Source organism: Gouania willdenowi, chromosome 15, assembly GCF_900634775.1.
Source record: "Gouania willdenowi chromosome 15, fGouWil2.1, whole genome shotgun sequence".
Lineage (NCBI taxonomy): Eukaryota > Metazoa > Chordata > Actinopteri > Blenniiformes > Gobiesocidae > Gouania > Gouania willdenowi.
Window position 1 is genome coordinate 26,954,390 of NC_041058.1, and position 18,184 is coordinate 26,972,573.

Here is an 18,184-nt window from a genome sequence, read left to right on the forward strand (position 1 = left end):
TAGTCCGAACTTCTCCACCTCGCACACAAGCTCAGGCTCCTTCCCCGCCAGAGAGGTGACATTCCACGTCCCTAACGCTAGCTTCTGTAGCCGAGGATCAGATCGCCAAGGCCCCCGCCCTGGACGACTGCCCAATCCACATTGCACCGGCCTCATATGATCCCTCCTGCGGGTGGTGGGCCTACGGGAGGGCGGGCCCACGTCGTCCTTTCGGGCTCTGCCCGAAAGGACGACATATATATATATATATATATATATATTCTTTTTTATAACTTATGTCTTAAATGTTAGCTGGATGAGCTGCATTTTTTTCTGTTTTAAAATCAGAAATGGTTTCAAATTACTAAAACAAAATAACCACACTATTTATTTGTTATTTTAATTTGGTTTTGAAAGGAAATAAATAGCCAATGGATTGGCGTCGTATGTGTTTGTCTTTTCCGTCATTGACGTGTGGGGCCATTATGAAATCTATTTGTGACAGCAATGCATGTTTTATTTTCTTGCAAACATATAAAAAGTGAGGGGAGGAAGGAGTTTGGGTGGTCCATTTGAAAGAGAGATCTTGGTTGTGCTGAAAGTATTGTGTGATGCTGCTATTGTGTGTATTGTATTGTGGGGTGTAATCTACTAAACTAGTCTGGTGACAAATGTGGGGAGATTCCAGAGGGTGACGCAACACCCTGCTTAAATATAATGATGGTGGCCAAAAATGGAGAAAACTGACGAAGTTAAGACAACATCAATCGGTGTTTGTGAATCTGTGGGATAGTATTCATCACATCTTGCCCTCAGAATAACTTAGTGCTTTGTTTTTGTGTTTACACCACCCCTTAGATGATGTAGAGACTGCACTGTCTGACAATATTTTTTATGGTGTGTAAACTGTGGGTGAATTGAATTCCAGTTTTTCTTATCGGTTATTCATTAAACTTCACCAAAAAAACAAGATTCCATTTTTTCAGTGTGTTTGCAGAAATTGATGGAAGAACTTTACAAACAAGTTTGTTTATGAATAAAGGAGCTGAATAGCAGGAAGTCACTACAACATCCCACATTTGTTGTTTGGAAGAGACAAAACGTATTGTAATGGCTTAAGTGCTTAATGTTCATGCTGTAAACTGTTACTTTGTCATGGTTCCTATCTTTTATGTTATTGCCATGGCAACGGGGTGCCAGCGGCCCTGAGGGGAGGGGTTATGTGCGAGTGGGATGCTGTGATGAGAGAGTGAAAAGTGTGCAGAGGAGACAGCGTGTGGATTTTACGAGTTTTACTTCTTTTTGTTGGCGTTGTCACTGCCCACAGTGACAATTGTTGTTTGGTTAAATAAACCGACGTTTTGAGTGCTGACCTGCCTGGTTCCTTTCACTGTGCAATGTCACAGTATTGTTAGACTCTCTGGTAGCCTGAATCTAAAGCGTATGTGTGCACTAATGTTAGTGTATGTGTGCATATGTTTGTGTCTGTGTGTGTGTGGGTACACACATGTTCGTGTGTGTGTGTTTATGTGTGAGAAGCATTTAAAGATTTTTTTTTCTACCTAAAGTGTCAGTGAGAACCATTTACTTTATGTAAGTGTGTGTGTGTGTGTGTGCGTGTGTGTGTGTGTGTGTGTGTGTGTGTGTGTGTGTGTGTGTGTGTGTGTGTGTGTGTGTGTGTGTGTGTGTGTGTGTGTGTGTGTGTGTGTGCGTGTGTGTGTGTGTGTGTTTTGCACTTTGGTTTACTAACTCGCCTTAACCAAACACTGCAAATAAAACAAGTTCATTATTGAGTTATTGTACATTGTTGTATAAAACATACTCATACTATACCAATTTCATCAGAAAACAGCAAACAATGACAGGCTTCATGATGACAAACACATCATGTAAGCACAGCGAGAAACTGTATAGACTGAGAGCATCCTCAATAGGATTATCACTGACATGAGGCTTCTGTCGATGGCTGAAGGTGAAGCTTCACTACAATGATCCTATAAAGAGGCTAAAATAATTCAAAAAAATGTGTTTAAAAAAAAAATCTCTTTCATCAATTAATCAATTAATTTTTTGACCTATTAATCGATAATGAAAATAATAGTTAGTTGCTGCTAGAGCTGGTCAATATGAACTAAAAATCTCAATTTTTTTTCTCAAAATGGCAATATACATTATAAATCTCAATAATTTTAATTCAAACAAAGTCCTACCAGAAAAACAATTCAGGGTTACATTTTCTGATGCAAAATGCCACACAGGCTAAAATAACATCATAGTGCTTTGAAATTAGTAAAAGAAGAAAGAAAGAAAAAAACAAAAACAATTTATGCAGGTATCGCAAACATGGAAAACTAGTGGCTCCAGAAGTTCTGTATAAATGCACAAAATGACAGCAAAAAATACACAAAATCACTACAAAAAGACAAATTAACAAAGAAAAACACAACACAAATACTTAATAGTACAACAAAATACACACAAAAGAACAACATGAACAACATACATACCAAAAAATATACAAAACATCTCAGAAAGACATCTAAAAATATACTGAAAAACACATTTATAAACAACAAAAGTACAAAGGACAACAAAATACACAAAAGGAGGAGGAAAACCCCCCAATGGGACTGAGACATTAATTAACAAACAGCTGCACCGTATGGGACACTTTTGGCATGTGTGAGTGAGTTCTGTAGTGTGGCTTGTTTAGGGGAAGGTCTGGGTTAGGACGCACTCATCAATCCATCTAACTGTGCTATTCATGCTGTTCTGAGAAGTAGCGACTCCTTTAACACGTATTTTAATACAAAATAAGCTATAAAATTAAATATATATATATATTTAGGCAATATTGCAATTTTCTATATCGCCAAAATACAAAAATCAATATATCTTGATATATTGCCCAGCCCTAGTTGCAGCTCTACAGCATGCTTAGTGCACAGATGAGCCTCACTGTATGGACTATATCAGCTGATTGAAATATAATAATATTCTTTCGTTGAAACAAGTGTTGTTTCTATGCAGGAACATAACGACATGATTTTCTAACAATTTGGTCCTGTCTGGATCCCGTAGTTCCGCTGGTGTACGGTTGCCTAGCAACAGTAAAGCAGACAGGGTACTGGCAGCTTGTTCTCCGACAGGTTTTAGTTGCAACTTTAATTCAATGTTATATAACTTCTAGTAGTTATCTTAGCATACATTGTCGTTGGTATGGAATATGACATTCGGAAGAATGTTGTAAATTGTGCGATGCAACATTGAGGTTTGTTATCATTTAATATGAATGATTATTGAAAAACCTTTTGTATTGTCACCTCCACTTTTAAGGCATATTTGGTTGAACAGATAAAACGGCTCTGCAGTCAGCATATTGGTTAAGAACGGATCATTCCACATCTCTACGTGACTGTGCAGAAACTGTTTTACAGGTGAGAGCTGGGGACGGATTCAATGTTGTGCTTTATAATAATAAACGTGTCTTGTGCTGTGTCATAATGGCTGTATCTTAAACACACCGCTGTCAGGATTACTGTAAATTATCTTAAATACATTTAGCTTATTTTAGTTGTCAGATCATACTTCTTTGTCTAATAGGCCTGTGTTTCTCAAATGGAGGTATGTGTCCCCCTAGGGGTACGGAATGGCACTACGGGTGGTTATTGTGTGTGTGTGAGAGAGTGTAAAATTTACAAATGAAAACATTTCAAATATTGGGTTCTATGATGTTTATTTTTAGTGATGATCATGAAAATAATGTTGGAAATAATTTTGATAAGAAAATGAACTGAAAATACAAGCGTCAGGAGCAGGAGATGACCAAAATTATAAATAAACTATAGAAATAATTATATTCTTGAGACACTAAATACTGTTTTTTTCTACTTATTTACAAAATTATATTCTTTAAAATGTGTGTTATCACGCAGTCATTCTATCATTATGTTCTGTAGTTGTTTTTTTCATAGAAATCTGTAGTGTTGTGTTCAAGACCACACTATCTGAAACCAAAACTTGCCTGAGACCAGAATGCAGCGAGACCAAGACAAGACCACGACTTTCGGGAGCCGAGACCGAGTCAAGACCAAGACCATAAACATTTTTTGTTTCAATTTAAAAAAATAACAACAGTTAAATAACATTCTCTCTTTAATTTTACGTTATTATAAATACATTTGACGGACAAAAAAGGTGCCTGCAAAAAATTAACTAAAATATTAAAACTACTACTGCATTCACAATTATTCTACATATTTTTTATGTCAGCTGAATGTACAGCAAGTGTTTAAAAGCATTTCTACCAAGAAATAATGATTCTTGATTCTGATATTTTCAGTTGTGCAGGTCAACAGGTCACAGAGTTCACAAGATATTTTTTTAGTTTGAAAAAGCCTTTACACAGGTTATTTTTATTAATTCACTTAGTTGATATAGTTTAATTGGTTACTGTAATGTAACTAGGATATGCAATTAACAAAGGTTTCCAGCTGTAACTGTAAATGTGAAACTTGCTGAAATAAAACTACAAACAAGTTGTCAGTAGTCTAAAAAACATAGAGCTACAGGTAGATAAATAAAAAAAAATAAAATAAAAATAAAACAAACTCAAACCCTGTGGAATAGTCATGTGACAAATCAATCAATAGTTCTTGTTGAGAAAGATTATGATTATTCTGGATACAGTGGAAACAGAAACTATAAAAAATAATTATATTGTGAACCTGTTTATATTGTAGGGGACATATTATATACAAAAATGTAATTGGAGTCTAAAGACACAAAAAACAACACCACTAATATAAGACAGTTATTTGAGTCCAGGCGATGACGCGCTGGTGACGACATAATTCAAGATGGCGGCTGCCCGAACTACAGCCGACACTATGTAATAAAAGCCTTTAAAGACATGGATATAATGAAAAGAGTGGATGGACGGAGGCATAAACATGCAGACTTTCACACGGACACACACGGTCTTATTAAACACACACAGACTTCGGTAAACGGAACTGGCTTTACCAGGCGGCTGGCACTAGGACCCAGAGGCAGAGTAAATGCGTCCCTATTCTGATGTACAGGCTGTGATATCAACAGTTTATCATTTTACCTGTTGTTAGAGCTACTGTCTGTACCAGGGAGACATTAAGGAAGGTTGTGGTCATTATACAGGGTGGATTAAATAATGAACAAAGGATTGTTTTATCCCGTTCTTCTCAGTGTTATTATCACATTATAAAAGAGTTTAAAAATAGCAGGAATTAGTGCTGGTCTCTAACAGTCTTGACGGAAAATCCCGAGTCCGAGACAAGACCGAGTCAAAATGCTTCAGAGTCCGAGACTAGACCTTTAAAATGTGGTCTCGAGACCAAGACTGGGCTCGAGACCACAACTTTAGAAATCTGTGCAAAATGTTGTAGTCAGTACGGACATAAAGGGGTACTTGGATTCAGAAATAAAAGAAACGGGGTACTTGAGCCAAAGAAGTTTGAGAATCACTGACATAAACTGTATGCCCAATGTAGTGACTATGCTAAATTCTTTTTTTCCAATTGCTTCTTTATTTTATCAGGTTTATGTAATTTGTAACATAAATGAATAAATAAACAAATAACTAAATAAAGGAATAATATAGCATATGCCCCCCTTCTTACATTGGGCATACAGTCTACTGCAGTGATTCTCAATTGTTTTTATTTTTATTTTATCAAGTTTGTCATTTGTAAATAATAGTAATAATAATAATTTGTAATTAATGTTTTACTCTGAGGGTCAATTGGAAAGCCTGTAGCAGGACATACACACTCTGATCGTACGTTCAGTGTGGTTTTGCAAGTGCAAGTTCATGGTTAAGTAGCCCCTGGAAACCAGTTCTGGTAACCGCAGAACACAGGTATATTATTTTTAGCCAAACCTTTATACATGTTTTAACTATTGGCTGTCAAATGATAAAACATATTTTTTATTCTTTAAAACTTGTGTATCTGTGATCATATGACGTGATTAGATGACAAATGCAGTATCTTTAGCCTTATTTAGTTGTTTAACACAAACACTTTCATTCAAACAATTAATGGTTAAAACAATTGAATGGATTGAAAGTTGTGTTTGTAGTTGTCAGCTTAAAATGTGTTATCTTTGATAAGATGTACACATGTCATGCTCAAGGAGTCATTTAGTATCTGGTATCTAGTATCTTGTTTTATATCATACATCATACATTTAATTGAAAAAAAAAAAAAAAAATAGCCTTGAGACTAAAACTACATTTCCATTCATTTATGTTCAATGATAGTGAGTGTGTGGTCCTGTGATTTAGATGCTTGAACTGAAAACATTGAATCTAACAGCTTCATCAACGTCTTACAGTGCCCAGACTCTTTGAATAGGTTATACTTTTTGTGCGCTTATATACAGTATCTAATTAGAGGCAGTGTGGTGGCAGATGGATGTAAGACTGAGGGCAGCAGCAGGCAATTAGAATGAGCTTTTTTTGTCTTTGTAATTAATATTTGGAGGGTCCTACGTTTCTGAAGAGGATTTCAAATGCACAAATTAACCGTAAATGAAATTATTTTTCCTATTTCTTTGGCCCCTGTTTGCTCTTATGTCTCTGTTTTCAGCTGCATGGTCTGTTGGAGATGAGTGCATCGTGTCTCAAGACACACTTTGAAGACAACCCGCCTGCAGATCAGTGTCTGTGTGCAGCCCACCTCTGCCAAGGCCAGCTGGTGAGGTGGATTTGTGTACAGTATGTGTGAGTGTGAGTTACTTTCCACATGTAATTATGTGGCTGTGTGATGAAAGCCTGTCAGCACTGTATACTGCAGCTATTTGTCCCAGCTGTAATAATCAATGAGTGAGAGTGAACAAACTATTTTTTTCTGACTAATTTACTCAGACATGGCCCAAGCCTTTATGGGGCCCTAAGCGACTTTCATTTTGGGACCTTGTTAGAAATGTAATAAAACACAAAATATTACAACTAGTCAATAATGTTTTGCTCATTATTACATTATGGTAAATGGTAAATGGACTTGATTTTATATAGCGCTTTATCACCACACTGAAGTAGTCTCAAAGCGCTTTACATATGAGCTCATTCACCCAATCACTCTCACATTCACACACCAGTGGGACAGGACTGCCATGCAAGGCACTCGTCGACCACTGGGAGCAACTTAGGGTTCAGTGTCTTGCCCAAGGACACTTCGACACATAGTCAGGTACTGGGATCGAACCCCCAACCTCTCGATCAGAAGACGACCCACTACCACCTGAGCCATGGTCGCCCATTATGGGGCAGGTAACACATTTTTCTCTTTATAGTGTAATAATTGTATTACATCATAGAGTGAGTCAATAATGTATTGATTAAATGACTCATTGTTTCAATGTATCATACACAAATGTGTGTGTGTGTGTATATATACACACACGCATACATATACACATGCAAAACCCTTTCACGTTTTGGGCATCTTGTTACATTATTGACCAATTGTAACATTTTGGGTTTTATTACATTCTTTTTTAAATTACATTCCGGGTCTTGTTACATTTTTGGGTTGTTGTTACATATCAGTCTTTAACAGGACGCCTTATATGGAAGCACAAACTACTGTTAATGAATGCTTTATCATTCACATATATGATTATCATACATCTACACATCCATTATAGTATAGTTTTTATGTCTTCTTGTCTTTGTTTGAGATGTGCTCTTGTATTGATATGCACCGTAAGATTAAAAGTGGCAATCATTGCAGTGTACCATCAAGTATCTTTTATTTGCTCTAGGTTTGCAAAATGGACATTTCAAAAGAGCAGTCAAAAAACAAAAAACAGAACATACCGTAAAGAAAAGAAAAAAACAGAAATAATCAAAGTGTAATAAATGCAGCTTTTAGAAAAGGAAAGGACTAGACTAATGTACATTATACTGTTGTCATGCTTGTACACCTTCACAAAATAAGAATTTAAAAATTGACCATAGACTTTAGATAAACAAACTAGAAAAAAACAATTTAAGAATTAAGGGCCTATGCTACACATCTAGATAATTATACTTTATCCGGGCTAAATCTCCGTTAGCGGGATTCAACTAACCAAACATTCCCTGTCAGAGAGAAGCTGTCTTATGATGGTTGATCACAACATGCTAATTTAAGACATGTTTTTTCAGCCTCGGTACGTGCATGTTCACATAAAAGGGGTGGAGATAGCAGCTTCTGACCAATCAATGGAGAAACTGGCAGAGCGTCTTCACTGGAGGAACAGCTTATAATCTTAAATAAATATCATGAATTTAAATCCATGATGACAGCGAACACCAACAGTGTTAGTGCAGCGCACTAGGAGGCGGAGCTTTTATACTTGCTCTGATCCACTTCATAACCTGGTCCCGACCATAAAAATCTAAATATTTCCTAAACGATGTCATTGGTAAATGAAAGGATTGCATCAGTATCTTAAATTGTTAAGTTCACACATCACCTTTTATTGGACAGCTCGCTTTCTAAGAGAACTGACTAGGAGCCGGGACTTTAGCACTTTCTCAGATCCTAGCCAAAGCAAAACCTACTCCTCTGTCTTCAACTTCCCATGTTATCTCCAAGAAGTAGGCATATTTTTACTCTACATGCTAACAGAGATATATATGATTCAAATGTAAAGCAAAAGTTAATATCACACTTTTCTAAACATGTTTTTTATACCGTTAGTTCTTTCTGCAAGTTTAGGAATTTGTGATGTATTGTGTATTAAAATGCACTGTGATATTAAAACCTTTTCAGGTGTTTTTAATTAAGTTTTTAAGTATTGTGTTTTTTATATATTTTAGCTTGTAGAGACAAGGAACACACAAACTTCAAGGAAAACTGAAGAGAGCATACCAGCATTTCCCTGAAAGTGAACCTTAGCGCGATGATGTGAGTATTTGTAGGCTATTTGATATGTCCCATACATATACACTTTTTATGTTATAAATAAATAAATACACACGTGAACACAAACACTCTGTCTCTCTCTCTCTCTCTCTCTCTCTCTCTCTCTCTCTCTCTCTCTCTCTCTCTCTCTCTCTCTCTCTCTCTTTCACACACACACACACACACACACACACACACATACACACACACACACACACACACACACACAAATGAACAACCAAACTTAAATTAATTAATTTATACATTTACCAATATGCCATAGCCTATCCATGCCTTTGTTAGAGTATAATACAAAGTCTTTTAGCATGAAAGCCTGTATTTGTTGAATGTTTGACAGCATCCTGTATCAAAACTAAATCTCTGCCGTTTGTAACAAACTAAACCGTGTGAAAATCGGGTAAAAATTCGGGGAGTTATGATGATTATTGTAATTGGGGATACACATTCCTTAGTAGAAATAAACGCAGTACTGGTGCATTGGAGACCCATCCAAGATGGCGGTCGCGCTGACACGTCAGCTCAATTAGCCAGCGTCAATCTATGAGGCGTCTACGTATATTATGTCTATGCTGACACCCACCATCCACACACCTCAAAAATGTCCCGAAAAAGTGTACATCCGGGTATATCTCACCTACGTAATCTTTGCACACAATCGAATTGGGACGCACTACACACCAGTAATGACGTCTGACTTAAAATTCGAAATAATGCTCAGCGTGAGGTAACGCTCTTTCTAGGCTTATATGACGTCAGCAGAGACAAAGTCTACTCATAAACCACAGGATCGCCAACATTTCACAGTACGTTTTTGACCAGCAGATGTCCCTAGTGAACGTGTTGTGTGTCACAATGTGAGTTTTTACTGTGGTCAGGTTGTGTGACATCATTTAAAAGTGTATTTATATCTTGTTGTGCAGTATTTGATGTTGTTTGTCTTATACCATTCCAAATCCATGCTCTTATTTTAAATGAACTGAAAGAAATGCAAAACCTCATTTTCCATATTCTTGAAGCTATCAGTATGCATTATAAATCAATCAAACACCACCCTACGCCTTAGGGCGGATATTGTTGTCTTTATTATAATAAATAATTAGTTTTTTTAACATAACAGTGTAACACCCATATTTGCAACTTTTTTTTAATTGCATGTCTAACAACATGCATCTAACTTGACAACCCTTATTAGTATTAAATAATGTAATGTCTATAAGTATAGATGCAGTAATTTTGCTTTATGAAAAAAGAATCAATAAATATTAAATAGAAATAACTTAAAACTTAAATAACAAAAAAAACAAAAACAAATCTGAGTCACAAACAGAACTAAACTTGCAGCAGACTACAGTGCAAATGAAGCACGAGAGACACGAACTAAATTCTGAGTTTTCAATAGTTGTCATGTTTCATTTTGGATTGAGCAGGCAATAGGAAGCCTTGGTACATGCTCCTCCCACCTTATCATATTTTTTTGTTTCTGTAACTAGCTAACTAGTGTTTATTTGTACCTATACCAGGGGTATAGTAGGGGTGTTAAAAAAAGTCGATGCAGCAATATATCATTGCGCAATTCTCGAATTGATTCAAAATGCATTCATATTGATTTTTTTTTTAAATATTATTATTTTTTTAATTTAATATATTAATTTATTTTTTTAATCTTTATTTAACCAGGAAAGTGTTTTCCACTGAAGGAGACATTGTAACTGCACAAAGAAGCGCGCTGACCAACTTGTGTGTTTTCAAAAAAATCTAAAAAGAAAGTACAAACTTTCTGCATTTCTTTGTTGTTCTAGGCACATACCTCAGTTAAGTTGCACTAAAGTTATGTTGCACTAAAGCCAAGTAGTGTTGCACTAAAGTCAAAGTTGGTTTAAAAGCCACAGGCAGATTGTATGTTATTTTTTTATTTGAAGTTGTTGGCATGTTAAAGACAATGTTTTGAGTGTAAAATATGCCAATAAAATGTATTTCATACATAATGTTCTCATGAAGGTGTACACATTTACAGATTAGCTGTTTCTTAAGTCATATATTAAAAAAAAATTGCAATACCGGCCTTGTACTTTAATATTGGATATATCGTATCGTATTGTGACCTATATATCGGGATACAAAGCATATCAGAATTAGAATTCCTTTATTAATCCCAGGGGGAAATTGCCAGATGCCAGGCAATACACTCCCCTACAAGTTAGTATACTCTTTTACCATCACTAGTTCAATAGTGCTGCTGCAAATGGGTTTACTAGTCAACTGTATCAATTCAGTATTTCAGCCTTCACTAACTAAACATACAACTGTATACACTAGTGTACTAGAGTGTAGGGTGCTGGGTGGGAGGGGCAGCGCTGAATTTTCTTCTTTTTCCTTTTTAGGATGGATGACTTGGAAGAGGCTGTGAGGCATTTTTCAAAAGAAATTGAAACCTCAAAAAAAGAACCAAGGTAAACGCTCCTTTATTTCTCTTCTTAGCATTTGTTCATACAGTGTCAAGGAAGTTGACTTTTCCACAATTTCCACAATGTCTTTAAAACACCCACGGCATGGTTTAGTTTTTCTATTAAGTACTGTATTTCATAGGTTACAAAAAAATGTGTTCTGAAAGCTGGTGGGGAAATGGTGACACCTAGAGGAGCTTTATGCCAGATTAGGGATTCTTGTGGATTTTTGTGGCAATGTTGCTTTATGGTTCAGGAGGCTCTCAGTCTGGCTGTTTGAGAACAGGAGAGATTATATAAGCAGCATCGCTCACCTCTGTAGCACCGAGGAGCCCCACTGAAGACTTGGCTGTTAGAATATAACCTTCTAGGTTGAGAACTACCTTAAGAACAATTGATGTGAGGTGTGTTATTGTCTGCTCAGTTTGTTTTTGAAATCATTTTTGCTTCGTAATGAAAATATTCAAGAACTTGTTCATTATACCTTTTTGTATTTCTATTTTAGGAGATATAGAAAATAACAATATAGCCTTTAATAATGTAATTTTTTCATTATTGTTATTTTGCGTTTAAATAATAGTGTTTGGAGTCACTGCTAAAGCCCTGCCCTCACTCAACACATATGTTGAGGCAAGAAGAAGGACATAAACAGCAAAGTGGCAGAATTGTGTAGATTTTCTCAGCGTGCCCTGGCGAGGGAGGCACAGGGGAGATATGTGGTTGTTCCTTGCAAAACTCCCTCAGCTATATAAGTGTTTGAATCACTAAGACAACAAAGATGGAATTATGATCCCTCCCCACTTTAAAGGGCCCACAGTCATTTGAGTAGCTCTATTTCACTCTGCAGAGCAGTAAGATTTTCCAAATTATTTCAATTTAGGTATGTTAGTTTTTAGTGACATCTAAAACATGCAGGACGGTAGATCTGGATCTCCAGGAGCAGGGACACAGAGCCCCGTTGCAAATACTGATCTTGCCTCTCTCTAGTTTAAAGAGCATGCTACGATTCACCTGACTAGCAGCAGTATTCTTATTTAGTACTTATTCTAAATATTCTGCCATTTGGTTTTCTATGTTACAAGTCCTTTTGTTAACCAACATTTCAGTATCACAATGCATGAGCTCCCTTGATCAACATGTGTTATTACCAAGGTGCAAAACCTTTAACAACACTCTCCAGTACCGGATAACTGAGGTGGCAAAAGTACTTGTCTTCAATACTCAAGAAAAAGTATAGATACTTGAGAAAAAAATTACTCTGGTAAAAATATTGAAGTTGCTTCATTACTTGAGTTAAAGTAAAAAAGTACATGCTTGCTTCTAAATGTAGTTCATTAAAAAGTAAAATAAATGTCCCTTTAATAATAAGACAGGGGTTTTAAACAATCAAATGCTCTCTCTCTCTCTCTCTCTCTCTCTCTCTCTCTCTCTCTATATATATATATATATATATATATATATATATATATATATATTTTTTTTTTTTAATTTATTTATTTTTTAAGAATTTGTAGAATACTGGTACATGGAAACAATTTAAATCTGTTACATTTGAACACCTGAGGGGTATTCCATAAAGCGGGTTATGTTCAAACTCTGAGTATGTTTGGGCTCAAACGATCGAAACTCTGAGTATCCCATTCCTAAACGCAAGGTATGTTATTCTCTGAGTGTGTTACCATGGCAACATTGTCCGTGAACTAAACCTGCTCGCTGGCAGGATTTTTCGAAGATCTACTTTGCCCCGCCCACCTGAACACCGTTTCTGAACACTTAATGAACCTTGACACTGTTCTCTGAAACACATTAGTCACATCACACACCACAGACGTGCTCACAACATTACTAATTATTTTTGTGCAAACGGTAGTTTTCTTTATAACATTGTGGATACAGAGCATTTAGGGAAAATCACTGAGCGGTTGATCTGCATTAAAACATCTACTGACGTCTGTAGTAAAGTTCCCCGGATACAAACCTTTGGATAATATAAAGGAGGAGATGGCAATTTAAATGAATCTAATTTTAAGGCTCAACATGTTTTATATTGTAATACAGTTTGATCTACAGATCTTTGAAGTTATGATGGCGCAGTGAGTTATGACACCACTTTTTTATGACATTTTTTGGACGTTGACATGACTGGCGACAATATTACATTAAAAATCAATATAAATGATTCGATATCAAGCGGCAGTCACTGTCTTAATATCCAGTGTAAGGGCTCTCCATGCAGCCATCCTATGCTGCTGCCACGTCACATTTTATTCATATTATTCCCAGCTCGTCACGTCACTGAAAAGATAAAGTGATGAAGCGACCAAAAAGTGCGACTAATCACGGGTGATTTGAAGCCACTATAGTCACTGAAGAAGAACTGGCTCATGTTCCTCAAGCACCGACTTATTTCACCCATCAGGGTGAATAAATCACTCTCTTCTGAGTGGTTGCCATGGTAGTTTGTGTAACCCAAGGTTTACATACTCAGGGTTGATTGACCCACTTCATACCAGCTGTAATGGAATCCAATACCCAGAGTTTCCCATCATGGGGTATGTTGACCCAGAGTTTATGGATAGACTCAAAGTTTGTTAACCCTCCTTTATGGAATACCCCTCTGCAGAATTTAACACTCATAATAAATACAATTTGTAAATAAAATGTGGAAGAAGAACAATACCCAGATGACATGACTGTTGTTTTGTTCTATGCTTTTGATTTTGATTTGAAGTCCTTCCATAACCACTGAAATGAGATTACAATATAAACACTAAAGTCATTTTTATCTTTAAAAAGTTAACCTCAAGTAGGCGTATGAAAAGCATTGCCTCTCCAAGCAATCATGTGTGAGTATCCAAACTAATGAACACATAACCTGTCAATGAAAGGGCTGACTATGTAATCCCAGTGAATGGTGAATAAATTAGGAGGGCTCAGCCTGTCAACACATTTTCCTTTTAAACAACTTTTCATACTGAACATCTCATCATGCAGCAGAGTGCTCTCCAGTGGCTCGTTGGAGCGTTGTTAATACAAACATCTTACAGAGATCATAAAGAGTTTAGCCCATGCATGAACTGGGATATGATATTACTTGCATATATATGAGATAAATAATTCAATGTTGTGTTTGTGGTTGTGTCCTACAGTTACCACCATATGGTTTTCAATGCATCAGTGCTGTACTTCCAAAAGGTGCGTCCTCTCCTGCAGCCAGGACAGAGTGGTCACGTAGCCGCCTCCCTCAGGCAGGTGTTGGACAGTCTGGAGGAGGTTGAAGATAAAAACCACTGCTGGAGGGCTGAACTTATGATGTAAGTGACCTTCAGAATTGTGCCCTTTGTGAATTTTCATTTATACCCATTTCTAGTCTGTATTCTCATATTTTTACTGGATTCATAGAGATCATATTCAAAGCTAATTACCAAGCACTTTGTTTATGATGCTGGTGCCAAAGTGTCCAGTTAATTGTCTTCTTTTAATGCTTTTTTTTATAGAGGAAAATATTTGTGTTCCCTCGACACCTCAGCTAAATGTTAGAATTGTCTTTGTTTAGAAGATCAAATGAGCCATCAGTGTACAGTGCATTGTTAAAATTCTAATGAGCTCCTGTTTTTATACCAACTTCAAAATGATGCTGTGTTGTGTATAGTTGCGGTCATCACTCAATGTTTCACACAGTGACCATGCAGTAATCACAGAATCCCAACAAAATAACATATTTTTTAAATGATTTTACTTGACTTTAGGGGTAGTACCCCCATTAAATTCATAGGGTGTACATTTTAATTCTCATTTCAGTAGACTACATTCATAAAGCTTTAAATTATGAAAACTGTATAGAATTTAGTTATTTTAAATAAAAAGCTTAAATGCATGTGTTTAATATACCGTAAACTTGGATAAAATGCTCTATCAAATAGTTTTTCAGATTTGATAAAGACCACCATCTGATTGAACTGAGCTAGTCACATTTTTTATCAGTCAATATTTACACCCTTTTGGTTCTTTGCCTTCAATTTACAACAATGTGAAAAGGATTGAGGCCCAATGAATAGGTTTTGTACCTGCAGAAAACCCACACAAGCATTTAAAGAATGTTCAAACTCCACGCAGTTAATGTGATTAAAAATATGAAAAATACTTTAAAAGCCAGCCAGTTTATGAAATTGTACATTCTGCATAGTACAGTAGTTCCAAGTAATAAGGAGCTTATTTAGTAAAGTCACTATTCCACCAACTGCATTAAAACAACAGAAAATGTGATTTAGCTGGTTCTTTTTGGGGAATAAACACACCAAATCAGTCTTGTCAGGAGGCATTGGTTCAAATCCCACATCTGACAACAGTATGAACTACCGTATTAACACATAGCAGCACTCATTATTTAGCTTAGAGCTATAAATATCACTAAATACTAGTTTGGCATGTGGTCAGGATGTTCAGGCATAAATTATGCTTTGTATCTCCAAGCAATAGGGAAAAATCTTGCTTTGAAATGTTGCAGTTGCCCCATTTGTAACATTTTCAATATTTTGCAGATGTCTGTTTATAATAGGTAAAAAATTTAAACTTAACACGTCCTTAAGGAGAGGTTCTTGTGACTTGTAATCATTTCTGATCTTCCTGTTCTCCATTTCTTTGCAGACATCTCATTGCATGCCTTGTTGATGCTGGAACAATTGAAGATGCTGCAAGTTATGCCAAAATTGCAGAGGATTTCATCAAGACTCATGCTTCACATTTGTATCCCAAACTATTTACATTATTGGTAAACAAACAGCACATTCCATTTTTTTAAACTTGCAATGATGTGTATTATAAATGGTTTCATTTAGCTTACAAGTTTATTATAATAAAGTGGTGGTGCAAGGGGGTAATAGGTTCGATTATCTCGCTATCTCCAAAACCAGCTCTGTTTGTCACTATAATCAGAGCTTCTTTGGAAGAATAACTGAATAAAAGTCCTTAAGAGGGTATGAACTTGCTCCTTTTTTGGAGTTGCTCACGATGAGAGACGGAGGGCTGTGGTGGGCTTTTTACTACCCCCAGACACTCTGCATGTACATTGAGGTTTACCCCGGTCGACCAGAGGGTTGCGTCCCTTTAATTTCAGTTTGAAAATGGGTGCTCACTGTTATTTGTGCGTCCGCACCATACCCAACATTTTGGATTCATGGATAGTGCACCGCCTGAGGACTCTATTGTTCTCTTGAAGAGCATCAGCGCTAATGTGGGCAACAACAGTATGACCTGGAGGGACATGATTAAGAGGAATCTAAACCTAATCAGTGCTTAGTAGGACTTAAATGCTTTTCACAGCTTCTCCATAATGAACACCATGTCCATCAGTTAACTTGGCACGAGGACAGCTGTGGCTGCGGGTCGATGATCGACTTTGTTGTTGGTTCATCTGACCTGTGGCCATATGTTCTGGACACTGATGAAGAGAGGAGCAGAGTTGTCATCTGATCTCCACTTGGTTGTGAGTTCGGTAAAGTGAGGGGATTATTGAGCCTCATATAGGCTTAATTCTGCAAATAGGTACTGTTCAGCCAAACGGTGCATAACAGTCATAGTTACTGAACAAACACTCAGGTGTGGGAAAAGTTTGATGAGACCATAGAGAAAGATTATTGGTGAGCGCCAAAGAGATTCTGGGGAAACACCAGACGCCATAGACAAGCTAGGCAGCAACTTGCCATACTTTGTACAGTGGGAACTGTGTGCTGCTGACATCCATTGGGGATATAATCAGGCGATGGAAGAATTATTTTGAGAAGCTCTTCAACCCCACCAACACATATTCTATTGAGTAACCAGAGCAGGCACATCTGGTGTGGGGTCGTCCAATCTCTGGGGTGGAAAGAGTCGAGGTAGTAACACAACTCTGTAGTAGTGTTGTCCCGTAAATGGATGACATCGGTCCTGGGTATCTTAAAGTTCTTGATGTTGTGGGGCTGTCATAGCTGACACATCTTAGGCAGTGCTTTTGAATAACTTCAAATAGAATTTGATAAAACAATTTGTTAACCTAAAAATAAATCACATACGTTACCTCATGAAACCTCTACTGACCATCACCTTACCAGGTTTTAAATTCCTGGTAAGATAACTAACAAAAAGAATATTCTGGAAGAAAATAGATGTTTTATTTGAGTTGGGAAATGTTTTTTTTTTAAATTTAGTTTAATATCTATGCTTGATATGTTGCAAGAAATGATCACTTAGCATGTGTTGATCGACATGATCATGTGTTGTAGCCCTTCAAATACATTAACTCAAAAAATATTTTTTAGATGAAATGATTTGATATAATTTTAACTGTATAGAATTTTATACACTATATTGTTTTTATTGAGAACGTATTTTTTTGGCTCTGGAATGACTTTAATCCAGGTGAGATTAGGCAAAATGGCTCCTTTGAGAGTAAAGTTTGCAGATCCCTGGCCTACACCAATTGGGTGCCAGAGAGGAATCTTGGATTAAGGAGGAGAAATGTGTTTTTTGTCCTAGTCGTGGAACTATGAACCAGCTTTCCACCCTCAGCAAGTTCACCTACCAGTTCACGTGTTTTGTGGATTTGGAAGAAGCATCCTGTCGGGGGTTCTCCTGGCATTTAGGTTAGACGGCCTTTTACTTAAGACCCTTCAGTCCCTGTACCAAATAAGTCTATAAGTCAAACCTGTTTCCAGTGAGGGTTGGGATCTGCTAGAGTTGCCTTTTGTCACCGTTATATTCATTACATTTATGGACAGAATATCTAGGCGCAACCAGGTGGTGGAAGTCGTAGGGTTTGGGACTCGGTCA

The 18,184-nt window shown here is 36.7% G+C and overlaps 1 protein-coding gene across 5 annotated transcripts in view; it reads left to right on the forward strand.

The window, feature by feature from the left end:
• Window positions 1–3,108: 3,108 nt before the first annotated feature.
• Window positions 3,109–18,184, forward strand: part of cfap46 (cilia and flagella associated protein 46) — a 62,984-nt gene continuing 47,908 nt past the window's right edge. For 3 of the 5 annotated variants that reach the window (XM_028468704.1, XM_028468705.1, XM_028468709.1), the window contains exons 1-4: window positions 9,672–9,784; window positions 11,312–11,380; window positions 14,524–14,688; window positions 16,022–16,145. In XM_028468704.1, coding sequence (XP_028324505.1) covers window positions 9,753–9,784; window positions 11,312–11,380; window positions 14,524–14,688; window positions 16,022–16,145 — 390 coding nt within the window. In that variant the 5' untranslated portion in view covers window positions 9,672–9,752. Of the gene's footprint in view, window positions 3,251–3,333; window positions 3,417–6,582; window positions 6,714–8,824; window positions 8,913–9,671; window positions 9,785–11,311; window positions 11,381–14,523; window positions 14,689–16,021; window positions 16,146–18,184 lie in introns of those variants that run through there. The other 2 variants (XM_028468706.1, XM_028468707.1) reach the window with 2 other exon arrangements.